The sequence below is a fragment of the Syngnathus typhle genome, linkage group LG2, assembly GCF_033458585.1.
Source record: "Syngnathus typhle isolate RoL2023-S1 ecotype Sweden linkage group LG2, RoL_Styp_1.0, whole genome shotgun sequence".
NCBI lineage: Eukaryota > Metazoa > Chordata > Actinopteri > Syngnathiformes > Syngnathidae > Syngnathus > Syngnathus typhle.
Window position 1 is genome coordinate 6,084,882 of NC_083739.1, and position 27,678 is coordinate 6,112,559.

The 27,678-nt window shown below is 46.0% G+C and overlaps 3 protein-coding genes across 4 annotated transcripts; all 3 read right to left on the reverse strand.

Annotated features, from left to right (window-relative positions):
• Positions 1–401: 401 nt before the first annotated feature.
• On the reverse strand, positions 402–6,097 carry LOC133148045 (A disintegrin and metalloproteinase with thrombospondin motifs 1-like). Its single transcript, XM_061271370.1, has 8 exons — positions 5,389–6,097; positions 3,646–3,986; positions 3,428–3,560; positions 2,884–3,341; positions 2,625–2,811; positions 2,363–2,541; positions 1,926–2,101; positions 402–1,671 (listed from the first exon to the last, which is right to left on the reverse strand). Exons 1-8 carry the CDS (start codon positions 6,005–6,007, stop codon positions 951–953), a joined length of 2,814 nt encoding a protein of 937 aa, XP_061127354.1. The 5' UTR covers positions 6,008–6,097; the 3' UTR covers positions 402–950.
• Positions 6,098–7,284: 1,187 nt separating this feature from the next.
• Positions 7,285–13,606, reverse strand: LOC133148029 (A disintegrin and metalloproteinase with thrombospondin motifs 1-like). Its single transcript, XM_061271369.1, has 8 exons — positions 12,632–13,606; positions 11,098–11,438; positions 10,880–11,012; positions 10,336–10,793; positions 10,077–10,263; positions 9,814–9,992; positions 9,161–9,336; positions 7,285–8,893 (listed from the first exon to the last, which is right to left on the reverse strand). The coding sequence occupies exons 1-8, from the start codon at positions 13,260–13,262 to the stop codon at positions 8,158–8,160; spliced, it is 2,841 nt and encodes a 946-aa protein (XP_061127353.1). The 5' UTR covers positions 13,263–13,606; the 3' UTR covers positions 7,285–8,157.
• A 2,454-nt stretch (positions 13,607–16,060) lies between these two features.
• Positions 16,061–26,648, reverse strand: LOC133149909 (A disintegrin and metalloproteinase with thrombospondin motifs 5). 2 transcript variants are annotated; one of them, XM_061272143.1, is made up of 9 exons: positions 25,293–26,648; positions 21,457–21,589; positions 21,078–21,245; positions 20,615–20,898; positions 20,351–20,534; positions 19,698–19,873; positions 19,447–19,622; positions 18,714–18,850; positions 18,438–18,649 (listed from the first exon to the last, which is right to left on the reverse strand). In XM_061272143.1, the coding sequence occupies exons 1-9, from the start codon at positions 26,382–26,384 to the stop codon at positions 18,582–18,584; spliced, it is 2,418 nt and encodes an 805-aa protein (XP_061128127.1). In that variant the 5' UTR covers positions 26,385–26,648; the 3' UTR covers positions 18,438–18,581. The 2 variants fall into 2 exon arrangements, with proteins under 2 accessions (XP_061128126.1, XP_061128127.1); XM_061272142.1 differs by having other exon boundaries at positions 16,061–18,850; positions 25,293–26,643.
• Between the last annotated feature and the right edge of the window lie 1,030 nt (positions 26,649–27,678).

Genomic DNA, 27,678 nt, shown 5'->3' on the forward strand with positions numbered 1-27,678 from the left:
AAGAGCAGCTTTGTAGTTCATCACTCTTTTAAAAGACCACCATTAAATGGTGCAGCAAAGTGGAGACTATGGCGTCTAACTCCATTGAGCCATTCAACAGACCCCTTTACAGAGGCCATTTGTAATTTGAGTGGGGACAAATTTGGGTAGCCCCGTGTCACATGTGAGCGTCAAAGTATGATGTGCTGAACACACCAACCCTGGCGCCATGTCCATTTTTCATGCACACCTACACAGTGCAGTAATAACCCGTGATGACTTCCAGATGTTTCTTTTAGCAGTAATGATGCCGTGGCATAAAAAGACGACAAGCTTCCCATATGGGATGTGGAAAGTGTGTGTTTTCACAAGTGTGTCAAATACACAAGTGCTATAAGTTTGAAATGACAATTTTCCCCAGAGTCAATATTTTATTCATGAACCAAGAAACAAATATATGTGTGGATATATAAAACGTTGCGTAAATACTCTTTATAGTCTATACTTCCTTCTGTGATCCCATTAACAAATAAAATATCAAAATGGCCCCATGACTATATATATAACAGTTCAAAAATTAATAATGAAAAAAGAGGAAAGACTGCTTAAACAAGATGCCTTTGCAGAAGGCAGGAGAGACTTATGAAGCAGTAGCAGGAGACAAGTCCCTCGTTAAGTCTCCACGTACACAAAAAGCACACTCATACAAAACAAAAGTGAAGTGCTATAGGTTTGTGGTAAATAAATGTTGACTGATAGTCCAGAAGAAATCTAACTGATTAATGTCCATGATGCTTGCTGAGATGCCACTGCCGCACTCCAAAGACAGGAGGCAGACTTTGTTGCTCCAAGTATTTGACACAGTCAGTGTGCTTTCTGACATTGTGTAATGTATTGATGCAGTCTCTGACATGGGGAGTGAAAGAAAAAGAAAAAAAAAAAAAAAGGAGGTCAGATTGTCAAAGCAGTCCTTAGCAGACACTTTGATAACACTGCTCCAGGATGGTTTGCGGGCGGTTTTCGGAGTCACAGCTATCATTGGTCAGTGTGAGGCCATCATAGCCAATGCATCGAAGCTGGCGTTTTCGGAAACCTCTGCCACAGGTTTTTGAGCATTCGGACCATTCTCCGTGAAGCCAAGAGGGGCAAGGCTGAGAGGCACAAGATCGTGAGGCCAATGGCCGCAATTCTTCTGGACAATCCTTGGATGGATGGCCCTGGGGATCCAGACACACCACCTCTGTCTGTTGCATGCCACCACCACAGGTCTGAGAGCAGGGACCCCAATCCGTCAGAGCCCACTCAGCACCCAACTCTCGGGTAGCATTGACGGAATGCCGACGACCTCCGTTGCTATTGGAAGAAGCGGTGTTATTGGGTCTGGGGGCAAAGTAGCTGTACTTCACTCTGGGTCTTGGGGCTGCTCCCACAGACAACACCTGAATAGTGAGAGGCTCGGGGAGGGGGGAAAAACTGCGAAGCCACTCAAGACGGGCAGAAGAGCCACTGTAGCGCAGTAGGGCCCCTTGCAGAGTGATGTCCGTCTCCATGGTCATTGGCTTATAATCACCATTCAAAAGGTAGGTACCATTTTGTCCACGCACTGCCAAGTAACTATTACCAGGGGCGCGCTGTCTGATGTCAAGATGGGTGGCGCCTGCTGGGATTGTCACCACGTCTTGGTACCCAGGCCTGTAACAAAGACAATTGTTTAATTTAGGCCACAATGATACTACACCCTGGACTAATTGCTAGCCTATCGCTAATGCACACTTACAATGATGGACAATTTAGAGTTGTCATAAACCTAACACGCATGAGAAAGCTTACGTGAATGCAAACTCCACAAAAAGATATTCCATCAGTGATTTGATCTTTGATTCGACGTGGCAATAAATAACTGTCCATCTTTATTAATGTTCCGAACAAAAAGTATCATGGCGTACCTGATGCGCCCCAGTGAGCCTGACACTCTTCTGCAGGTGAAGCCGTCCCCTCCACATACTCCACATTTATCGTGACGCTGGTTGGAGCCGATAACACGATCGCATCCAGCCCTGACACATTGGCCTTGAACACAAACTGAGGTGGAATCAGGGCTGCAGGGTGTTCCATCCGCCACCTGGGAGCAATAGACATCTTGAGATTAAGATTTTTAGCTATGTTTTTGTTTCATTTGTTGACGGTTTCATTTGACTGTTTTTTTTCTACGAGTAAGTGTATTTTACTACACATGCATGTTCAGAAAAAAAAAAAACTACATTGGCATTCAGTGTGCTGGAAGATGAAACCTGATCATTCGTCTTACATGTCAGCACGAGGGTAATTGGGATTTGTCAAGACATTCAAAACATAACGAAAATACATTTTTCAAACTTCTTGCCTTGGATTTGAGGACAAAGAAGTATCTTGTTCCCTTGGCCCTGCACACAAGCTTGCAGCGGTCTTTGGGTGAAACACCGGCATATTTGGGCACCCATTCAACACCCTCGCCTGATCCAAGAGACATTTGGGCTGACATGTCATTGTGAGCCCGACACTGCTCCTCCCGAAATGACAAGCCTGAAAAGTAAAGAGAATTCTCAGTGATCGAGTTTGCACCTTTTGAACAACTCCCACTCAAGTGACAATTTTTGCTGACTTACGATTGCTGTAAGGGCAGAGATTTGTGTTACAAGAGCGGTACTGGATCTTTTTGCCCACACAGTAATTGCCTCCATTGCTTGGCAAAGGGTTATCACATGAACGGAAGGAGTACTGCACCCCTCCTCCGCATGTCCGAGAGCAGCCACCCCAAAGACCCCACACGCCCCAGCCACCGTTGACAGGAATCTGGAAATGTTACACAAGGTTACGGTCTGATTTATACCCGAGGCATGAGAATAAAAGAAGTTATGTTTCTACCTGATCTTTGGAAGCTTGAGACTTTTTGAGACACTGCCCTGACAGGCAGTAGCTGTTGTACCCACAGGGCGTTCCATCGGCCCATGGGAGGTTCTTGGTCTGGCAAACCAGCATACCGTTGAATGCCCTAACGAAGCACCACAGAGCCGCACAAGTAGTAGGAGTGTGAGGGCAATGTTTGGCGTCGGCACCGAAAGTCAGCCGACACTGATGGTCTCCATCGTAGACTATCTCGGGTTGGGACGGAGGGAGCGCTTCAGCCTTGACTGGTTTATCAAGCAGACATTGACCGTAGCCATTGTTGAGAAAAGTGGTGACCGTGAGTGCGGAACAGGCGGACCATGGCTGCTGCTGGTCAATAATGTTCAGTTTAGACCCCATTATGTGGGAGCCCCAGTGGGGACCGTTCACCCCAGAGCATATCCGGGCATCATCGTGAGGCATGTTGAGCACATGGCCTACGGGACAGTACAACAAAACCACACTTAGTTGTACTCACGACGTATCATTGTCACATATCAGACCTGAGCATTTTTCTACTCACCTAGTTCATGTGCCACGGTGAATGCAGTGGCGAGTCCGTCATCTTTAACAATTGAGCAGCTACTGTCTGGGTCACACACCGTACCGACGTCAGCCAGTCCAAGAGTGTCACAGTAACGGGGACCACACAGGTTCTGAAGAAACAGACCAAGGAGTCAAAACATGCTCATTTTTTCTTTCCTTCTTCCCCACAATTCTTCTCATCCTCCTCCAACCTACCATTCTGGTGAAGAGCATAGCTGTGTCATAGTGCTCAGGGTGGCGGTCGCTGGGGGGATTGTACCGCTGCTGCCACCGGCAGAAGTTGCGGAGAGTCGTTCCATCATCGGACGATACTTGAGGGCCTTGCTCTTTTTCATAGATCACCAGCAGCTTTACCACAGTCAGGCTGATGGAGTTGTGGAGGCTGGGGTGGCGATACAGACGAGATGCCACCGCCATGATGTTGAGGAGGTAAGTCTTGAGCCCGGCACCGTGGAATTCGGCCATGGTCTGGTCAGCCACCAGCATAATCTCCAGATAGTAAGGAGTGGGAACAAAACGCTTGGTCCTGTGGTGGCCTGCCGGATGGGATGAGGGTTAAGAAAATTTATTACAATGTTTTCTGTCGTTATTTTTTGTGCAGATGTTCCTAATGATACTTTTTGCAAAGAGGTCAAATTCAGTGTTGTGCACAAATGTGAAAAGCAACAGGGACAGAAAAACACTCAAGTAAATAGAACTGGTCATTCTTGCTTTCTGCATTTGATTTGTGTTTAACAATCTGCTGTTAATAAAGGTGTCACGATCCGTCTCCGATTGTTGTCTTGTTTTAATGTTGCCATGGTTTCTGTTTGTGTCGCCCCTCCCCTCCTGTGTCTGCTCACAACCTATAGAATAGCCGTCACCTGCCTCTCCTTATCTGTCAAGTATTTAAGTCCTGTCTGCTTGTCACACCTTGTCGGGTTGTTCTTGTATCTCTTGTTTTTCTAGTCTGTTCTCGTCTTGTTTCTGGTTTCGTCTTTCTTGTCTTTCTGGTTGAGCCTCTATAGTCTGTCTTTTGAGTTCCCTCAATTAACCCTGGTCCAAGCTGCTTGTGGTCGCCCAGCTCCATTCACTCCTTGACAGAACAATCCGACCAATTCAGTGACCAGCGCCTGGACCAACGGTTACCGGCTCCCGCAGTTGCGGCATGGACGCCACAGAGCTGGGCTCCAGCGAGGCAAGACGCACGACCGCCCCCCAACCCAGTTCCGACAGCGGGGATCCAGCTGCCGTCAACCAGTCGGCCTTCGGCGGCGTTTGACGTATGACCGCCTCCCCATTCCCTCCCGCCCCTATTTGGACAGTTTTTGATTTTTCTTTTTTGGGGTGTCAGGAACTGTCCATGGGGGGGGGTAGGGTTAGCCCCTCCCCTCCTGTGTCTGCTCACAATCTATGTCACCTCCCTCTCCATACCTATCATGTATTTAAGTCTTGCCTGCCTGTCACACCCCGTCGGGTTGTTCTTGTTTCTCTTGTTTTTCTAGTCACTAGTCAGTTCTCGTCTTTTTTCTGGTTTCGTCTTTCTTGTTTTTCTGTTCAGTTATTCTCATCCCTACTCGAGCCTCTATAGTCTGTCTTTGGAGGTCTCTCAATAAACCTTGGTCCAAGCTGCATTTGGTCGCCCAGCTCCATTCACTCCATGACAAAAGGCAGCATGGTGGCCAAATAGTAAGCACATCATGGCAGAGAGGTTCTTTGTTTCAATCTCTGGCTGAGGTCCGACTGTGTGACGTTTGAACGTTCTCTCTGCGCTTGTGTGGGTTTTCCTTTTTCCCTTTTTTTGTGTGGGTGCGCCAATTTCCATCCTCGTTTATGCACGTTTGCATCAGCAAAAATTCAAAAATGCTGGGAAAAGCAGATGGCTTGATGGATATTAAGTTTCAAAGAGTGTTTTGTGTGTGTGCGTGTGTGTGTGCGCGTGTATGCGTGTGTGTCTACCTGTTTGGTTTTTGTTGACGGCTTCACGTTCAGGCTCTTTCTCCAGATTTATTGGCACTTGATCCTCGTCCTCATTGACCCCACACTCACCCGCCTCTGCCCGAGCCCTCCGGCGGATGAGGTGGACTACCTCATCCTTTTCCTCATCAATCAAGAAGTCACTTGCGTTGAGAGGTTTGATGGAGTACTCTTGTCCTTGAAAGTAAAACCCACCACTCAGTCCCTGGCACAGGTTTAACGCAGCAGCGGAGTGCTCTTCTCCGTTCACTGTGCCCGAGAAGAAACAACCGTGCTCGTCTGCGCGCTTGGGTTCCAGACTCATCTCGGATTCGGGAGTCCCCACAATGTGGAAGACGAATCCCGGGGACAGTAACGTCTGAGCCGGCTCCAGCTGCAAGATAATCGCTTGACCAAACGCGTCCAGCCTGTACATTTTCATCTCCGACATTTTCTGCTTTTCTTCAAGGGAGTAGGTTCGCTTCGGTTGGGTGTCATTCGCCAGCCAGACCGTTGGGTCAAGCCTGACAGGCACTACGGTACTCTCTTCCCAAGGGCTTTGCATCGAGCCGGTGCATAGACCAGCCATGAAACCAACAGAAACCCAGACAAGCCACATCATACAGAAGTGGAATCCAACAAGCGGATGCAACGGTTCTTTTTGGTTCTGCTGACCCCCAGAAAAATTCGCAGATTTTTGACTGGTAGTCACAATTGTCCCACCTTAAATACGCCCCGGCCCTGTGCCCCACCCTGGTGCCCCACCCCATTTTTTAAGGGTCCTGTCAAGGCTAATTATGTGTGAAACCAAACGTTTCACATTGTCATGGTAATCAATCACTGTTAACAAAAAATGGGCTGAGGGCAACAAAGGGAAATTCCACCAGCGGAGATAATCCCTTGACCAAACGCGTCGAGCCTGTACACTCTCATCTCCGACACTTTCTGCTTTTCTTCAGGGGAGTGGGTTCGCGTCGGTTGGGTGTCACTCGCCAGCCGGACCGTTGGGTCAAGCCTGACAGGCACTACGGTACTCTCTTCCCAAGGGCTTTGGGTCGAGCCGGTGCACAAACCAGCCATGAAACCAATAGAAACACAGACAAGCCACATCATACAGAAGTGGAATCCAACAAGCAGATGCAACGGTTCTTTTTGGTTCTGCTGACCCCCAGAAAGATTTGCAGATTTTTGACTGGTAGTCACAATTGTCCGACCTGAAATATGCCCCTGCCCTGTGTCCCACCCTGGTGCCCCACCCCATTTTTTGAGGGTCCTGTCAAGGCCAATTATGTGTCCAACCAAACGTTTCACATGGTAATCAATCACTGTTAACAAAAAATGGGCTGAGGGCAACAAAGGCAAATTCCACCAGCGGAGCGACTGGTTTCGTTTGTTTTAACCCAAAGTATAAACACTTTACCCGCCCTCCCATATATGGTTTGGAATTCCAGCAACTGAGAGTCATTAAAGTAAGAATTCCGAGGTACATTCTTCATCATGTGCAATGTGCGACTAAGGGACAGAAAGAATCAAACGGACGAAAAATGGTCAGCATATCACACGGCAGGGTTCCGTGTGTCGCTGCTCCGTTTCTCCCAGTCAAGTTTACTGAGTTGAGCCGCAACCAGGCAGCGACCCGAGTGCAACCCTAACCCTAAATTACTATTTCATATGATTTTGACTTCAGGTTTTAAAATACAATCGCGTCGTGAATTATTCCACACCGCATGTCCATTTTTCATGCACACCTACACAGTGCAGTAATAATAACCCGTAATGACTTCCAGATGTTTCTTTTAGCAGTAATGATGCCGTGGCATAAAAAGACGAGAAGCTTGCAAAAGTGTGTTTTCACAAGTGTGTCAAATACCCATGTGCAATAACTTTGAAATGACAAACTTCTCCAGAGTCAATATTTTATTCATAAACCAAGAAACAAATATATATATACATATATAAAACATTGCATAAATACTCTTTATAGTCTATACTTCCTTCTGTGATCTCATTAACAAATAAAAATAATATCAAAATGGCCACATGATTATATTTAACAGGCTGTACAAAAATAAATAATGTTTGGATATTTTGTACAAAAGAGGAAAAACTGCTTAAACAAGATGCCTTCGCAGAAGGCAGGAGAGACTTACTTATGAAGTAGTAGCAGGAGACAAGTCCCTCGTTAAGTCTCCACGTACACAAAAAGCACACTCATACGCACACACTTACGAGCGCTCACAAATTCTTTGGTTTTCAACATATGGCGAAATGACAAAACAAAAGGTATTCATAGAGAGAAAATGAGTGTAACAATGTGCCACTGGTAAAAACAAAAGTGAAGTGCTACAGGTTTGTGATAAATAAATGCTGACTGATCGTTCAGAATAAATCTCAATTTCCATACCTGATGGGGTGACTAAGTAGAATATGAGCTAATTTTTGTATATAAAATTGTATAAAATCTCCACGAGCATTAAAATCTGTCCAGCCCAGCTTGGACAAACAACATATATGTTTCAAATCTTTACATACTTTCACACGCAAGCATACTATTGCAATTGTAAACAGCGTGCTCAAACTCATTAATGTCCATGATGCTTGCTGAGATGCCACTGCCTCACTCCAAAGACAGGTGGCAGACTTTGTTGCTCCAAGTGTTTGACACAGTCAGTGTGCTTTCCGACATTGTGTAATGTATTGATGCAGTCTCTGACATGGGGAGTGAAAGAACAAAAAAAAAAAAAAAAGGAGGTCAGATTGTCAAAGCAGTCCTTAGCAGGCACCTTGATAACACAGCTCCAGGAGGGGTCGCGGGCGGTTTTTGGAGTCACAGTTGTCATGGGTCAGTGTGAGGCCATCATAGCCAATGCATCGGAGCTGGCGTTTTCGGAAACCTCTGCCACAGGTTTTTGAGCATGCGGACCATTCTCCGAGAAGCCAAGAGGGGCAAGGCTGAGAGGCACAGGATCGTGAGGCCAAAGGCCGCAATTCTTCTGGACAATCCTTGGATGGACGGCCCTGGGGATCCAGACACACCACCTCTCTCTGTTGCATGCCACCTCCGCAAGTCTGGGAGCAGGGACCCCACTCCATTAGAGCCCACTCAGCAACACCCAACTCTCGGATAGCATTGATGGAATGCCGACGACCTCCGTTGTTGGAAGAAGCAGCGTTATTGGGTCTGGGGGCAAAGTAGCTGTACTTCACTCTGGGCCTTGGGGCTTCTCCCACAGACAACACCTGAATAGTGAGAGGCTCGGGGAGGGGGGAAAAGCTGCGGATCCGCTCGAGACTGGCAGAAGAACCACTGTAGCGTAGTAGCGCCCCTCGCAGAGTGATGTCCGTCTCCATGGTCATTAGCTTATAATCACCATTCAACAGGTAGGTACCATCCTGTCGGCGCATTGCCAAGTAACTGTTGTCATGACGACCGTTACCAGGGGCACGCTGTTTGATGTCAAGATGGGTGGCGCCTGCTGGGATTGTCACCACGTCTTGGTACCCAGGCCTGTAACAAAGACAACAATTGTTTAGTTTAGGCTACAACTATACTACGCTAGTTGCTGGCCAATCGCTAATGCACAATCACAATGATGGACAATTTAGAGTTGTCATGAACCTAACACGCATGAGAAAGCTCACGTGAGCACGGGGAGTGAATGCAAACTCCACATAAAGATATTCCATCAGTGATTTGATATTTAATTTGACCTGGCTGTAAATAAACTGCCTATCTTTATTATTTTTCAGAACAAAAAGTATCCTGGATTATTACCTGGCACGCTCCATTGAGCCTGATACTTTTTTGCAGGTAGAGCCATCCCCTCCGCATACTCCACATTTATCGTAGCGCTGGTTGGAGCCAATAACACGATCACATCCAGCCTTGACACATTGGCCTTGAACGCAAATTGAGGTGGAATCGGGGCTGCAGGGTGTTCCATCCGCCACCTGGGGGCGACAGACAAAAATCTCAAGATTAAAATCTTGCCTTGAATGAGTTATTTAAGAACAGTATGTCAAGAGGTAGAAAGTCAGATGTCAGTATTGGGATAATGACCTCAGAATTAAGGAAGCAAAAAGTTGGTTTGATGGAATTAAATCAGCTTCATAGTGTAGTACCTAACATCACGACTAATAATGAAAGAAATACTGTATATGAGTGTCGGAAGAGATACGTTGAAATTTAATCTATGTTCTTGTTTTATTTGTTAATGTTTTAATTTGACAGGTTTTTTTTCTACGAGTAACTATATTTTGCTACACTTTTATTTTTTTGCATGTTCAAAAAAAAAAAAGTACATTGGCAGTGAGGGTGCTGGAAGACGAAACCTGATCATTCGTCTTACATGTCAGCACGAGGGTAATTAGGATTTGTCAAGACGTTCAAAATATAACAAAAAAAAACATATTTTTCAAAATCCTTGCCTTGGATTTGAGGACAAAGAAGTATCCTGTTCCTTTGGCCCTGCACACAAGCTTGCAGCGGTCTTTGGGTGAAACACCGGCATATTTGGGCACCCATTCAACACCCTCGCCTGATCCAAGAGACATTTGGGCTGACATGTCATTGTGAGCCAGACACTGCTCCTCCCGAAATGACAAGCCTGAAGAGCAAAGAGAATTCTCAGTGATCGAGTTTGCACCTTTTGAATAATTCCCACTCAAGTGACAATTTTTTGCTGACTCACCATTGGTGTCAGGGCAGAGGTCTGTGTTACAAGAGCGGTACTGGATCCTCTTGCCCTCACAGTACTTGCCTCCATTCTTTGGCAAAGGGTTATCACATGAACGGAAGGAGTACTGCACCCCTCCCCCGCATGTCCGAGAGCAGTCACCCCAGGGACCCCACACGCCCCAGCCACCGTTGACAGGAATCTGGAAATGTTACACAGGGTTACGGTCTGATTTATACCCGAGGCATGAGAAGAAAAGAAGTTACGTTTCTACCTGATGTTTGGAAGCTTGAGACTTTGTGAGACACTGCCCTGCCAGGCAGTAGCTGTCGTGCCCACAGGACGTTCCATCGGCCCATGGGGAGTTCTTGGTCTGGCAAACCAGCAAACCGTTGGTTGTTGTAACGGTGCACCACAGAGCTGCACAAGTAGTGCTCAGGTCAGGGCAATGTTGGGAGTCGTCGCCGAAAGTCAGCCGACACTGATGGTCTGCATCGTAGACTGTCCCGGGGAGGGGCTGAGGGAGCGCTTGAGACTTGACTGGTTTATCAAGCAGACATTGACCGTAGCCATTGTCGAGAAAAGTGGTGACCATGAGTGCGGAACAGGCGGACCATGGCTGCTGCTGGTCAAGATTGGACAGGGTGGAGGCCATCATGTGGGAGCCCCAGTGGGGATCGTTCACCCCAGAGCATAGCTGGGCATCATCGTGAGGCATGTTGAAGACATGGCCTGCGGGACAGTACAACAAAACCACACTTAGTCGTGCTCACGACGTATCATTGTCACACATCAGAGCTGAGCATTTTTCTACTCACCTAGTTCATGTGCCACGGTGAATGCAGCTTGGAGTCCGTCATCTTCGATAATTGAGCAGCTTCTGTCTGGGTCACACACCGTACCGACGTCAGCCATTCCAAGAGTGTCACAGGAATGGGCACCACACAGGTCCTGAAGAAACAGACCAAGGAGTCAAAACATGCTCATTTTTTCTTTCCGTCTTCCCCACAATTCTTCTCATCCTCCTCCAACCTACCGTTCTGGTGAAGAGCATAGCTGTGTCATAGTGCTCAGGGTGGCGGTCACTGAGGGGGTTGTGCTGCCGCTGCCACTGGCAGAAGTTGCGGAGGGTCATTGCAGCATTGGACGACACTTGAGGGCCTCGCTCTTCTTCGTAAACCACCAGCAGCTTCACCACAGCTAGGCTGATGGAGTTGTGGATGCTCGGGTGGCGATACAGACGAGATGCCACCGCCATGATGGTGAGGAGGTAAGCCTTGAGCCCGGCACCGTGGAATTCGGCCATGGACTGGTCAGCCACCAGCATAATCTCCAGATAGCGAGGAGTGGAAACAAAACGCTTGCTCCTGTGGTGGCCTGCCGGATGGGATGAGGGTCAAGAAAACTTGTTACAATGTGTTCTGTCGTCATTTTTTTGTGCAGATGTTCCTAATGATACTTTTTGCAAAGAGGTCAAATTCAGTGTTGTACGCAAATGTGAAAAGTAGCAGGGGCAGAAAAACACTCAAGTAAATCAAAATGGTCTTTCTCGCTTTCTGCATTTGATTTGTGTTTAACAATCTGCTGTTAATAAAAGCAGCATGGTGGCCAATAGTAAGCACATCATGGCAGAGAGGTTCTTTGTTTCAATCCCTGGCTGAGGTCCGACTGTGTGAAATTTGAACTTTCTCTCCGCTTGTGTGGGTTTTCTTTTTTCCCCTTTTTTTTGTGTGGGCACAGTACTCCAACTTCCTCCCCCGTTCATGCACGTTTGCATCAGCAAAAAATCAAAGATGCTGGGAAAAGCAGATGGCTGAATGGATATTAAGTTCCAAAGAGACTTTTTTCTGTGTGTGTGTGTATGTGAAAGTGTGTGTGAGTGTATATGTGTGTGTGTGGGGGTGGAGGCAGGATGCCATGACTTAGCGTCATGACTCCTCCTCCTCCTACTTCTTGTTCTCAAAATGACCTTTTCTGCTGGAAAATTCTGACATAGTTTGTACGGGGGGAAAAAAAATCCTCTGTAGGGGGACACATTTCTGTACCAGGAGGTGAGTTAGCACGTCTCAGCGCTGCCGGGCTGCGACTGGCTCTGCTTAAACCCCTGCCTGCTCTTGCTCCCTCCTTCCTCATGAGAATGAAGGACCTGTGCCACCCACTCCCGCCCATACTCCGCCCCTGTTGGCACAGCGTGTACGGTGCTGTCAAATTGTTGATGGGTCGTCAATAATATCTGCACTTGCGTGTACACTCACATGCACGCACGGTTATTGTATAGAACTATTATTTCATCCCACACACACTTTGTTGTATATATATATATACACAAACGTACAAAAAAAGAAACTGATGTGACAGCGTTTTTGTAAAGTGAATAGACTAAATCTGTGTATAGAAAGAAAGAAAGAAAGAAAGAAAGAAAGAAAGAAAGAAAGAAAGAAAGAAAGAAAGAAAGAAAGAAAGAAAGAAAGAAAGAAAGAAAGATTTCATAGCTATAAACAGATTTTAATGCTCGTGGAGATTTTATACAATTTTATATGTGTGCGCGTGAGTGTGTGTACAAACGCTACCTGTTTGGTCTTTCTTGACGGCTTCACGTTCAGGCTCTTTCTCCAGATTTGTTGGCACTCGATCCTCGTCCTCATTGACCCCACATTTGGAGCTGCTCTCACCCGCCTCTGCCCGAGCCCTCCGGCGGATGAGGTGGACTTCCTCGTCCTTTTCCTCATCATTTACAAAGTCACTTGTGTTGAGAGGTTTGATGAAATACTCTTGCCCTTGAAAGTAAAATCCACCACTCAGTCCCTGGCACAGGTTTAACGCAGCAGCGGAGTGCTCTTCTCCGTTCACCGTGCCCGAGAAGAAACAACCGTGCGCGTCTGCGCGCTTGGGTTCCTGACTCAGCTCGGATTCGGGAGTCCCCACAATGTGGAAGACGAATCCCGGGGACAGGAACGTCTGATCCGGCTCCAGCTGCAAGATAATCGCTTGACCAAACGCGTCCAGCCTGTACACTCTCATCTCCGACACTTTCTGCTTTTCTTCAGGGGAGTAGGTTCGCTTCGGTTGGGTGTCACTCGCCAGCCGGACTGTTGGGTCAAGCCTGACAGGCACTACGGTACTCTCTTCCCAAGGGCTTTGTGTCGAGCCGGTGCACAGACCAGCCATGAAACCAATAGAAACACAGACAAGCCACATCATACAGAAGTGGAATCCAACAAGCAGATGGAAACGTTCGCGTGATGACGTTAGTAAAGTCCTACTAACTTAAAAGTTCCAAAAATCTCGTCACACTGCGCTAAAAAAGAAAAAAAAGAAATCCAGTGCAAATCTTGTTTAAAGTTAACTGTCACGCTGACAAAAAGCTTATTTGAGTCAGGGAAAATAAAAACTGACTCTCAGTAGTAAATCCAACGGGTCTTTCGCTCTCCCTGTTTCTCCCAAACTGAGCAAATATCAGCGCCTGGTTTTGTCTTTAAGATGCAGCGGTTCTTTTTGCTTCTGCTGACCCCCAGATGGATTCGCTGCTTTTTGACGGGCAATCAGAATTGTCCGGCCTTAAATACGCCCCGGCACGGTGCCCCACCCCCTTTTTTGAGGGCCCTCTCGGGGCCAAGTCATGTGCGCAACCAAACGTTTCACGTTGTCATAATAATCAATCACTGTTAACAAAAAAGGGGCTGAGGGCAGCAAAGGAAAATTCCACCAGCGGAGCCCCGAGTTTCGTTTGTTTTAACCCAAAATATAAACAGTTTACCCCCCTTCCCATATTGCATTTCCAGTAACTGAGACTCATTAAAATAAGAATTCCGAGGTACATTCTTAATCTTGTGCAGTGTGCGACTAGGGAACAGAAAAAAATCAAATGGACAAAAAAAATGGTAACCATCACACTCGGCAGGGTTCCGAGTGGCGTGCTCACACTCACTGCTCAGTTTCTCCCGGCCAAGTTAACAGCGTTGAGCCGCAGCCAGGCAGTGAGCGAGTGCAACTTTCGGGGTCGAGGGAGCTGAGAGGGGCCGCTGAGTTTTTAAGGTGGAACGCTTCTAAAACCGGGGCAGCTCCTGCATTGTAACTCAAGCATATTCAGCCCCCGTCCGTGGATCTCTTTCCCCTCCCGCCCAGATTTGTCCTCCTCTGCATGGTCGGCGAGCAGAGCAGCCTAGGATTTCACCTAAATAACTACTTCAGCACTCTGAAGAAAAACCTCATTTCTCTCATCAACTTTATCACTTAAACCTAACTCCAAATATAAAATCACATTGGCCTGTTAGAAACAATTTCTCTGTCTTTATAAAAGCAAGGTTAACATTATGAACAGAATTCTCGCAAATGCAACTAAAAATGTTGGTATATATTCCTTATCCTCCATCCATCCATCCATCTGTCCGTCCATTGCTTTATCGTCATAGCAAAGCTTTTGTAAAACTAAGTGTCGACTACCTAATTGATTAGTCCACCTTAAAAATAAGAGCAAGGAAAAAGAGTGACTGTAATTCAACATATATCCACGAGATGTCAGAAACGACCTAAATAACGTCTTAACGGTTTTTAATGCAATTCAATGTTAAACCACAAGATGGCGACATTGTATTACATTGGAAGCTTAACGCTTTTCTGGCAGTCAGGCTCGCCACCAATCTATTTTCTCCACCGTTTTTTATTATTGGCATGGCAGGTGACCTGGAATATGGATATGGAAAGGTAGCCAGCCAATTGCAGGACACATACAGACTATCATTCACACTCAATTTCACACCTATATATACTAATGTAGTCGTCAATTAAGCTAAAATATGTTCTGGGAGTGTTGTCCTTGGATAACCTGGAGAAACAGGAAGGCTGGAGCCAAGATTTATTGCTTTATTGACCCAATGCACAATTCGCTCCCTGGTTTCTTTCAGACTGAGTCTGGTCACTGTTGGTGCTGCCTGACGTCACTTTGCCTTTGACACTATGGGGAATATCGACAACCCAATAAATATGACAAGCATGCATGGATCCAAGGAAAACTTTGTGTAGTCCATCTTCAGAAAATGGTGGTTTCACGCTAGTGTCATTATTACTTGCCATCATAGGAAAAGTTTAGGCAAATTCATTTTAAACAGTGCTGTCTTTTTCTGTGTTTGAAAGGAGGCAGCAGTTCATCTCTCCTTGACCCAATGATATTTTCCATAAAGGTTACGGAAATGTGGTGTAAAGGTTAGGAGATTCGACATTCCAAAGAGGCCCTTGCCTATGTGTGCACTGCTAATGCGTGTCTGTCTCGTTCTCTCTGTGCCAGCTTGAGGCCAACAGACGCCTGTATTTCATTTAGTCCATTTGGTAACTCATGTTGAATCTCACAATTTTTTAACCACCAATAAAGTAAACTAAATAAATCAAATTCGATTAAAATAAGCACATTGTCAAAATTGTAATAACTGACTCAAAAAAATAATTTTACTCCAATACATTTAATCTTTGAACATGCCATTTGATATCCAAGCAGAACAAATGCCTGTAATATTATACAAAAGGAATTTAACTTTTACTCAAGGTTTTTTCTTTTTTTGGATCAAGTGATGCTTTCAGGTACTTTTTACACGACGGCTCTTTTGTATAAAGGGAAACAGTTGGCTATGTTAATATCCTGGTGACCAGTTCAGGGTATACCACATACCTATGACAGGATGACTCTGTTATGATTGCATTAGAGCTGGAGCCAGTCCCAGATAACTCTTAGATGAGACGTTGGTTACATCCTGGACCGGTCATCAGCAGGTCATAGGACAGATATTGACAAGCCTTCAAACTCATATTCACACCTATGGAGAATTTAGTCTTCCTGGAATTTGTTTTGGTATGCAGGGTGAAATACGAGTTAGAGGAGCACATTCAAATACCAAACAGGGAAGCCTAAGCTGAGATCCAAATCTGTGAACTCGGCGCAAACAGGCAGCTGCAGTTGGTCATTTTTAAGCTCAAACAGGGCTCACTATAATGGAGACTACAATAAGTAATGCAACATTGTAGTTTATTGTGTACATTCATCTTTAACATTTACTTCTCCATACCTCATCAAATTCAGTACATTTGGGACATACTTGGATTTGTAGCACTTGCTGTTTAGCAACCATATACATTTTACTTTACGTCCTTAGAGTCAATAGAGAATAAATTGTAAAAAAAGTTTGTATTGATAGTTAACAAAAAAACATCACACACAGTGAGATTTTTTTTTAAATATAGATATTTTATGTACATCCCACGACTGGAAAAGAAACACTATATCCTGACACTGAGGATTCTGCATAGTCCTAAATTAAATAGTAATCTGATACAAAATTACTACAATAAATAAACCTCATCTCGTTGCGTTGTTATTCACACATAGCAGTCGTACAAAGAATAAATTACAAGCTCAGTGCCGTTTTTGCTGTTCAGCGAGAGGGCTTTCCTCAGAGGAAGAAGCCGTGTGTTTCAATGAGGTGTACCAATGTGCATATGGCTCTGCAAATTGTTTGGAATACTAACACATACATTGAAATCATTCACTGTTCAAGATGGTTTACATTGAGTTGTTAACATGTAAAGCGGGACACACACACACAGATTTTGAAAATCTCGACCGATTTTGAAAATATGAGGGGTCCTACTCGATGAGGAAAGAAATCATCGTGTGGCGTACTTGAGATAACCAAGCCAGCACACCACACATAAAATCATTTCTTCACTGGTCAGGATCTTTCAGTGAGATCTGAAAATTGGGATTTCACTGACTGATTAAAAGTGGTGGGAAATATTCGGTCCATTTTTTTAGTATGTGTGTACCCCGCTTAAAGGCAGTGCACACCAATGGAAATTTCCCAGTGTATTGTCTTTGTTTGCATTTTTAATGTCACTCTCAATGCAAGTCAGCAGACGCACAAACACACAGACACAGACACACTTCAAAAATGAAGCAAAATAAGCGATGCATCTTTAACCTCCAAGAACGTCAATCTTGAAGAGGAAGTAAACCCCTAAATTTTCTTTACAGTAATATGCTGCATGTGCCCTTACTAGTCTACCCACAACGTTCTGATAAATATTGCATTTTTGGAATATGAGTTAAACTGGTAAAATCCGATTGTTTTTATCCATCTCAGTTGGCGGCCATTTTGCCACATGCTGTCGAGTGTAAATGACATCACAGTCGCCACAACCAATCATGGCTCACCAGTTTTCCTGAAGCTGAGCCTTGATTGGTTATGAACTGAGACCTGAGAATATGCGAATCATTTTCAGTCGACAGCAAGTGGCAAAATGGCCGCCCCCGGCGACCGATAAAAACAGATGGATTTTGCCTGTTTAATTCATTTTCCACAAAGGAAACATGAATCGGAGCACCGTGTTTTGGCTAATTGGGCTGCACGGAAGATATTATCCCAAAGAAAATGTTGGGGTTGACTTCCAGTTTAAGGACAATCATGGAGTCGTAGTTACTTTACCCCTCTGATAGCTGACTTGGCAAGGACACTGTTCTGTTCTTGAGAAGATGCAATCAACACTTGTGTCATTCTTCCCGAGTTGTTGCAGAGGCAAGGAACTTTGAGAGCCTGAGCAAGTCTCAACCTCAGTATATCTGTTTCCCCTACTTTTGTGTAATACATTATTGTGCATAATGGACAGAGTGTAAAGCACCATTTAAACACCGAACGTCCGGGTTTCCCCGTCCATTGTTGGTCATCGTCTGCCCCCATCCTTGGATAATTGGATGGTCAAAGCAATGCAGTAAGCTGGAGGGCAAAAGACACGTGTCTCCCTTAATTAGGAGAATACAGGACTTCTACACTCACACAAACAAAGACACAAAATAAGACAAAGTACATGTGGATGCTGAAACAGGTTGAGTCGTCAACATGCAACAAAAGTCCTTGACTGGAAAACAAACGGGTCCTCTCTTAACGATTTACGATTCTGAGACATTCTTTAAGCAGAGTCTCTGTGAGACTTGCTTCAACATTCACAGTCCTGATTAGGGTTCTCGATTATGTCTTAAATTCATTGGTCCATATTCCAACATGCAGCACTTTTATCGGACCACTTCTTTTGTCCTACAAAGTCTTCTTCCCATCCTTCTGCTATTTTAACATTTTCTGACAAGACAGTGTTTAAAAGCGGAGGGACGGGAATTCAGCAAACATCCCTTGGACAGCTTCCCGCCCTGGTCCTTACACTGAACTGTCCTGCTCTGCCAACCAGTGTCACAAGTCCTGGAGCAGCTCATCCATACTCCTGTCACCCATTGGGGTCCGGGCGGTGGTGTAGACAAACTGGGAACTATCGTTGGTGAAGGGACCGGAATAGTGGGAGTGGGGGAGGACGTCGTAGCGCTAGTGGTGGTGGTTTTGGTGTCAGTTGTCGTGCCCTGCAAACGGGCCAGATTCAGACTTTGGACAAGCAGTAGCGGTGGCTGGTGTGGAGTCGCTCGGCGTGGCATAAAGAAGCTGTAACGAACATCCAGGTTTTTTTTAGCGTCTGTCGCAAGGATCTGGACTACCAAGGCCTCTTGGAGGGCCCCGGGGCCCATGCTGTGGACCCATTCATCCCTTTGACTCCAGCCACTGTAGTTAAGCACAGAGCCGTTGAGCGGAATGATGGTCTCGGAGGTGGAGATCATAAACTTGCCATTGAGGAGGTAATCCCCATTGGGTCTCCGGAGGGCGAGGTAGGCGGTGTAACGGGTCTGGTCTTTGGCCTTGTGCTGACGAACCTTGATGTGGGTGGAGCCTGCAGGGATCTTCACTACATCAGTGTAGCCCTTACTGTTTGTCAGGGTGAAAGTAGAGATTGGGTTAGCTAAGCAGGAAGCAGATGTTACTATGTGCTACAGAAAAAAAGTTTTTGTGGTAATGTAAACTCAAAACCAGCAAGCATATTTAAGTCACCAGACAACTTTTGCTTTTCCATGTCTATTCACTTAATTTAGTTAATTTTTTTTTAGGCTGGCTACCACATTCTGTCGTCTATTTTACTTTCTGCTCTACATTCATAATTTTTTTTACTTGTATTATGCTGGGAAAAAAAAGGCAGTTTTGGTATCATCGAGTCCTAGATGCCACTTGGAAGAAACTTGTTTGAATCAATGAGTAAAATGTTTGGAGTTAGTAAAAATTTAGCAGATGTGCATTTTGGGCCGATGTTCATCGTTATGTGCAAAATCTGTAAAATGGCAGAAGATGACGATATGACGATATACAATATCGTTGGACAATATTGGAAAATCATGCGATATGCGATAGGGTTGTTTGACATCGATATAAGGACACGGTATCCCACAGGTTTCTTGTTACATCATGCAAATGAATTTTTCTTCTCTACACAAACATGTCTACAAAAAGTAAATTGTCTTTGTTCGTACCTTTTCTTGGTGAAGTTGCCCACAACTCGGATGCATCCTGTGCTGTCGCCTCCGCATATTCCACACTTGTCAAACTGAAGTTTGGAGCCTATGATGCCATCGCAGCCTGTGCGCACACATTTCCCCTTCACGCACACCGAGCTGCTGTAAGGACGACATTCGGTCCCGTCTGTCACCTGAACACAGAGAGTTTCGTTAACTTCTCCACTAGTATGTTCCAGGACACGTTTTTTAGGGGGGCAATAACTCACCCTGTGTGAGAACACCACATAGTAACCCGTTCCTTTCGCTCTGCAGGTGAGTTTGCACACATCTTTTGGGAGAACTCCAGCATATTTGGGCACCCACTCAACAAAGGTTTTCACCCCTTTAGGATCTGTCTGCGGGCCATTGCGCACCTCACATTGCTCTTGCCGGAAACTCTTATCTGGAGGATAACAGCATGAGAAGAAACGTTTTGTATTGGGTTGTGATGATGCTCTCTACATCAGGGGTGTCAAACTTATTTTTGTCGCGGGCTGCATCATAATCATAGTTTGCTTCAAAGGGCCATTAAAATTGTCAACCCAAATAAATGTATGAACGTGTCATATTTTATATATAGTGTAGGCTACACAACAAACTGATGAATAACTAGTTTTCAAAACCGAGACTAATAAAAGCTGTTCAAATATTTAAAAGTGAAATATTGAAATAAAATATTTAAAAATTAAAATTATTTAAAAAAATGAATTGCTAACACTATCACTATTTTTAAAAAGTGAAAACAATTAGAAATTCTAGAATTGACATGAATTCAATACGCAATTTGTCTTCGCGGGCCACCTAAAATGATGTGGGGGGCCCGTATCTGGCCCCCGGGCCTTGACTTTGACACCTGTGCTGTACACGATGCTGCACTCACTTGATGGTGGGCATGGCGTAACATTGCAAGACCGGTAGATGGCTCTCTTCCCAGTGCAGTAACGCCCGTTGTTCCGTGGGGGCGGGTTGTTGCATAGCCGCTGGGCGAATTGCACTCCACCACCACATGTCCTGGTACATGAACCCCAAGAACCCCAAGAGCTCCAACTGCCATGGTTGGATGACTGTGGCACAGAGGAAAGGGTCAGTCTCATCAAGCTTTCGCCGCTCTGCTAGAAAGACGGAAAGTGGAATCACCTCCTACCGAGTAATGTCTCTTGCGCGTTTTGTCCACACACTTGCCCTGCAGGCAGATGCGTCCCTTCCCGCAGGGTGTTCCCTCCACAGCTGGCAACTTTTTGGTCAGACACACCATCTGTCCCTGGCGAATAACTGCGCACCAAAGCCGAGAGCACACATCCATGCCGGGGCACACGGTGTATTCTGGCCCAAAAGCCAGGCGGCACTGGCGCACGGCGTCATAACTCTGCCCCGGAAGCTCTTCAGGACCCAATAGGGGCTGACGAGGTAAGTCGAGAAGACACTCGGCTGCAAAAAGGGCAAGTAGAAGATGATGTTGGTGGAAGGTTAACTTTTATGACCATGCTGAAGAAGGTTATATGATCTTTGGCTGAGGCTACAAACTCATTCCTTGCTCAGTGATGGATACTGTAGAAGTTCATAATGCTTGCTTTCGGTCACTCATAAAGTTGTTTTAAAATTCTCACCATTGCCATCATCAAAGAAGTCTGTGATGGTGGCCGAGGTACAGCGGCTCCAAGGTTTGGATGCATCAATGGAGGTGAGGATGGAGGACATGAGCCTCTTGTCACTGTTCACTCCAAAACGCTCCTCGCAAAATTTGGAGTCGTCATGGGACAAACCCAGCAAATGGCCTGAGGTGGAAATAATTGAAACATTATTTACGGTCCATGGAGACAAGAAATGATGCCACAGGTTTACACATGCAGCAAAATTGAGAAAAGAAAACACAATCAACACTCAGGTAATACTCATGTGATAGTCAACAACCACAAAGGTGCTGACAGATGAGCCAGCCCAAGCTTGTCTGTTTCTCTACGTCCTAACAAGTGAATCCATGCTTACCAATCTCATGTGCCACTGTGAATGCAGCGTGAAGCCCGTCATCCTCAATGACAGCACAGCTTCTCTCCGGAGAGCAGATAGTGCCAACGTCTGCCATTCCTAGAGTGTCACAGGAGTGATGGCCGCAGAGGTCCTGCAAAGATGCAAAACAAAGACTTTTAAATCAGCCCAAGGACTTGATGTTTACTGTGTTCTGTCAATATTTCTTCCACCACCATTTGCCAGTGGTTACATGATAATTGATTCTTGCACGTACATGCAGACGAGCCCTCGGGGTGTCTTGCCACGGAACGGCAAATCGATTGCACCCATCATGCCAGACAGCAAAGGGCATGTTTGCATACCAACAAACAAACATCCTTGCATGTGCACATAAAACGGGAAAAGCATGTCCCATGAAGATGAACCATCATGCTAAGTGGTGCTGACAGGCTTGCTGGGTTTCAGGGGAGAGACTCTACGGGGAACGTGTTTACCCGTTCCGGGTGGACCAGTTCGGAACAAACTCCCTTGTGTTATGCACTCACACTTGACTGACTGGGTGGAACCATATGCACACACGCACATGTAGATGTACATCACTCCCGTTCATTCAAATAAATACAGCGTATGTGCTTACAGGAAACAAACAGGATGGACATGGCCCATACAACAAAATAGTGACTTGGTTTGGGTCAACACACACACGGTCAGTGAGGGGAAACGCTGGCCTCTCCTCTCAAGTACAATGTTTGTCTTGAATCTAACAGTGGGAGTGTATAGAAAGTTTCTTACACTCTGTCAACCCATTCCTTTTGTATTTGTTTCTTCACCAAACCCATCCAGGACCCTGGTGCGAAAGCTTGTGTTTTCAGAAAAGTGTGAATCAAAGGAGGAATAATAGAAACTTTGCTTGTTTTTCTTCCGACGTTGTTTTTCTTTTCAAGTAAGAAAAGAAAGATGGCTGTAAAAAAAAAAGAAGAAACAAACAAAGGAAATGGCGATGGAGAGATGCCGGAAATGAAAGAGAAGAACCGGGTGTGGTTAGGGGGGGGCGTAGAGTTACGGAGGTATTGGCAGAACTAACAGGGGAACAGGTGGCAGACTGGATGAAAAAGTCAGCCGGGTGGTGTGCCGACGCGTGAGAGCCTGACCGGTCTTAGCCAAGATTTGAGTTAAACAAACAGCCAACCAGACACACATGTTAAAAGTCTGAGTAAGCTAGTTTAGCTCCCACTGAAAACAAACTACACATCTGATGTCATGACTCAACAGAGACCACCACCAAAGCTGAACTTTAACCCGTTGGATCTGCATAAACCATGTACAGCATGTGTGGAAAAGGTTGTCCTTAAAGAGTCATGCGAGTTTTAGCAGAGAAGTAGTTTGTCTTGGCTAACAAGCTAAAGTGCAAGGAAACTTTCTCAGCGATAAGAATGCACCGGGATGGTCGCGGGTAAGAAAAATCGAGAGGCTAAACGAACTTATGAAAGAAGAACAGCCAACATCCACCGATCGATGCCACGCACTGTGCCCGCCGGCCAAGGTCGAGACTTTTGGGCTGTCTCCAGGTCGTCGACGGATGCCAGACAAAGTATAACGTGTGAAATATCAAGAACGGCTAAAACAAATAGAAGAGCCGTCTGCGACGCCGGCGGGAGCTGGGAAATGTACACTGTGATGCAGACAAAAAGTCATGGACGTGCTGGGTTGTGGGTTTGTCAAGTGCACAGGAAAAGGGAGGCGTCGCCGCCACACGTGCAAATTCCATGTAAAAGGTTAAATGACATAACTATGTGGATAAAGTCAGCAGACGTGCAAAGCAGGGTAGGAATTTGTACATTTAAGGATCGGTATGCACCCAAGGCATCCCAGAATATCACATTGTCATTTAGCATACATCCCAATTAGTTTGACTATTGAGCTAACATCTAAAAACAAACCAGATGGGTCAAAACTCATTTTAGGATGATTTGCAATGTCGATCCAAATAATGAAACAATATGTGAAAACAGGAGCAACTTTGGTGTCTGTCCAGGTTTTGCAACATCTAACCTTATTGAGTTTGAAACAGAGGTCGTCGCTTTGACATGATGCGCTCGCCGTCCATCCAGTTTATTTTTTATGAACTGGCTAGCAGCCAATCATGAGGCACATATGGACAGACATTCACAGTTGCGCACACATTCACACCTATGTACAATTTAGTCTGCTCCATGAAGCATGTTGTGAACATTCAGGTAGACATGCAAACTCCAGACAAGAAGCCCACCGGAGCCTAGATTCCAAAAAAAGGAATGTCATGCCAACCACAGGAACACTGTGCTGCCTTCCGACAGGATTTTTATTATTATTATTTTTCTTTCCTGGTTGTTTTAATCACTAATTTTGAAAAATCTTGGTTGAAACAGAACATAACAATAAAGCCAAACTCTAGAAGAAAACGAAATGTCCAGAGGGAGAGTATTAAGAAGTGGTTCAAATAACTGTGACACATGCTGAAATTCTTTGATTTTTTTTTTTTTTTCATCCAAGACACCTGAGCCAACTGCAGTTATTTCCCGGCAGTGCTCTTTCAAGGGAAACCGTAACCTTATGCTTGTGCATTCCTGTTTCACTCTCTACTTTCCTGCAGTGTTTAGATGTGCACGTCTGCCCATCACGTTGATTGACAGGTTGAAGTGACATCAATTTTAGTGCTCAGCTAAGAATCCTAAAGATGGACTTACAGCGCAAAATAGGTCAAGGGTCAAACTCAAAGTAAACTGGTGACTGCTTTTACGGGCTTATGAAGGGCATGACCCCAAAGATGAGGTCATGTAACTTACACTTACTTTCAAAAAGCAAATAAAACCTGCTATTCAGCTTTCTACGTAGTAGTTTGACTTTGTGGTCTTATCTGCTGATGTTGGCTTTAGGGCATCCCTTTTTTCTTTCTTCCTTTTTTTTGTGGGGCGATGGGTCACCAGTCTACTCTGCGGATTTGCCCAAGCAGGTGGAGTGTCAACAATGTAGGTGGTTGGCACGCATGGTCTGGGACTCTTTGCCAACTACTTTTGACATAGCTGCCAATGAACGATTACTCCTTTACAGATCCAAAGTCAGGATGAAGAGCAGAAAGGTGTGGCTGTGGTGCAGGCAGCAGAGCATTAAAGAGGGAGTCTAAAATAAGGCAGAGAGAAAGAAAGGCTAAATTCGTGTGGTCTCCATACAGACTGTTTGTTTTTCTGACAGCCTCAGCTGACAGATGCTGTAAAATGAACTTGGAAAAATGTGCAGACTGGAGTGATAGGAGGATAATACAAGGCTGGGGTTGACTGCCTTATTTAGTCGCATAGGAATTTTTAGGGATGTTTCTGGGGTGCACCCTCGAGTTAATTTTAACATTCCTGGGAAGAATTTGTCTGCAAAGGCATTAGGTCTCAGCCTCTGAGGCTTGAAGGTTGTCAAGGGATTGGGAGGGTAGGCTGGAGACAGAAGAACTTGCCCAGAAAAACACCACATGCAGGAAATACAGTTTTTATGGCTGTTTCACAGATGCTGAGCAGTGTTACGCACGCAATTTTCTGCACATAGAGGAAGACAGAAAAGTGGTGGTAGCAATTGCATGAGGTTCTCCAGACTTGCTTTGGTCTTCATGTGTGTCCTTTACGCATTGAGTCACGGGGAAACTAACATGTCAGCAAATTTCACGTGTGCTTAAATGCGCAACGAGAAGCCATAGAAATCAAAACAAGCGATGGCGTCACTCGGTTGCCTTGGCATCGCACCGAGGCGCTAAGCTGCTGTGCGGGCTGGAGGACAAGCGGTCGACCCGGCGCCTCGAGACGGGAAGTCGAGCGTGGAAGTTTGTTTACCTGCCTAGTGAAGAGGATGGCGGCGTCGTGGTGGTTTTGGTGGTCGTCGCCCAGCGGGTTTTGCTGGTTCTGCCACTTGCAGAAGCTCTTGAGAGTTGCCGCTGCGTTCTTGGACACCTCCAGCCCTTTGTCTTTGTCGGTGACCGTGGTGACTTTCACCACGGACAGCCGGATGGGGTTCTCGATACTGGCGTGCCCGTACAGCTTGGAAGCGATGGAGGCCAGGGTGAGGAGATAGTGGTTTAAGTCCTTGCCGTACTTCTTGGTCATGGTCTCATCTGCCACCAGAAGAAGCTCAACATGTCTGGAGCGAGAGATCGACCTTTTGCGTCGCATGTGGCTGTCCGCAGCTGCATTTGGAACGAGCCGGCTCCACCATCTCCGCCCGCGCGCTCCCAGATCATGCATCTCTCTGTCCGGCCTCTTTCTGCCCGAGCGACCCTTGCGCCGACTTTTCCGCGCTGCGTCCCGGCGCCCTCTGCCACGATCGCGCGTCCCGCAGCTCTCACGGCCGTCGCGTGCGGCTTCAAACGTGAAGCTCTCACGCGTGAAGACGTGGAGGGCGTGTTCCGCGTCCTTGTCTTGCAGAGCGCGCGCGTCATTCTCGTGCCCCTTGGCTCGGACGATCGGCGTGACCGCGTAGCGCACACCGTGCACGGCGAAGAAGCCCTCCAAACCTCCACCGCAAAGGTTGAAAACAGCCAGGGACTCCGGATTGGTGTTCACCGTTCCGCGATACACGCAGTCCCGCTGCAAAGACTCCGAGCTGCCTCCCATCATGGCGAGTACATACTGAGGGCTGAAGTGATGCGACATCACGGTCCCATCACGCTCCATGTCCAGTTGAAAGCGACTCCCATCCAGGTAGATCAAGTACCCCGCCTTCCCCCCTCCGTTATAAATCCGATCAATAGTCCGTACGACCCCATCTGTCCTCCTGGCTGGTGTGATCAGCGAGCCATTTGCAGGTGGAAGATAGAAACCCTGGAAAACGGAGACTCCGGCTCCGAGTTCCGTCTCCAGCAGCACACACAGCAACAGTAGAGGGAACCAAAACATGCCGCCTGCCGCAGCACCAAGGAGCCTCACCATTGTTCATTCCACACAGGGCAGCATGTAAACATTATATGACGTCTGAAACACGAAGGAGCGAAGCTTGAGGAGACAACTTACTTGTTGTTCCCAAAAGCGCATCCTGCCATGTCCTGTAAAACAGCGTCAACAAAATCATAGAGAGGAGCAGGGATGGAGGGGGAAAGGCGTAGCACAGAGAAACTGTGCGCAGTCTGGGCTGAACTTGGAGAACAAATCACAAAGTTTGCTCTTAATAGGACCCAGAGAGAAAAAGTCCTGCCCCTTTGCGCTCAATCACCACTCCTCCACCCCCACCCCCTTTCTTCTAGCTCGCTTCTTCAAATCTTTTAAGTGCTGCGAGGAGAGATAGAAAAGGAACCTGAATAATATTTGAGGAGAAAAGTGTCTCTCTCAGGTCAACTCTCCGTCCTCATCAGCGCAAGCGTCACCCACCTTGACAAATTGATGAATAAATGAAAAACCTGGTTGGGGGTGTAATAATTTTTGCGCACACGGAAAAAGCCATTTCGCCACCCTGTTTCAACTCAACAAAATAAAAATGTCCCTGTCGCTTTTAGCCTTTGCTGCTTGGCAATTTCAATAATTCAAACTGTTCAAACAGGATTTAAGTGGCGAGTTTCAGCAAACCAGGCAGCGATAGATAATTTATGCTTGTCCCATGAATAAGAACTTATTGTTCCTGTGAGAGATGTTAATGGCATAGGGCCAATGTCAGAGAGGGCCACTCGAGAATGTGACTTTAACACACCCTGTGGCTTTTGTATGTCTGAATGAAGGAGGAAGAGTTCAACATGTTGTGGTCAGAGCTTTAGGTGTAGTCTGTGCATGCTTCACTGGAGCTCAGGTAGTTTCTAAATCATCCTAAAGAAGACACAAAGCACCACCTGTTTTTTTTTGAAGCAAACCCCAGGTGTTTGAATAACATGCTCAAAATAGCCTCGATGCTCCAGAGACCCAATTATACTTCAACAAGTAATTAAAACATCCATTTTATATTGTCGTATTGACAGAGTCACCAATGGAAGCCTGCACCATGCAGAGTGACGAGTCCCTGGAAGCATCACATAGTACCTTAGTAATGAGAGCCCATGCAGGTTGGCGTTCTAATCTGAATTCTCATCGGCGCATATCTTAACTGAGAGGTGCAGCGTGTAAGAGAGGATGCGAAGAATGGGCAAACATGGAACACTGCCGCTGTCAGCCTAGCCGAGCGAGAACAAAGCCTCCAAGAATGCATTCTTCTTCTTTACAAGGTCTCTAAAGTGTGGAATTGTGGAGATTTCTCTTACTA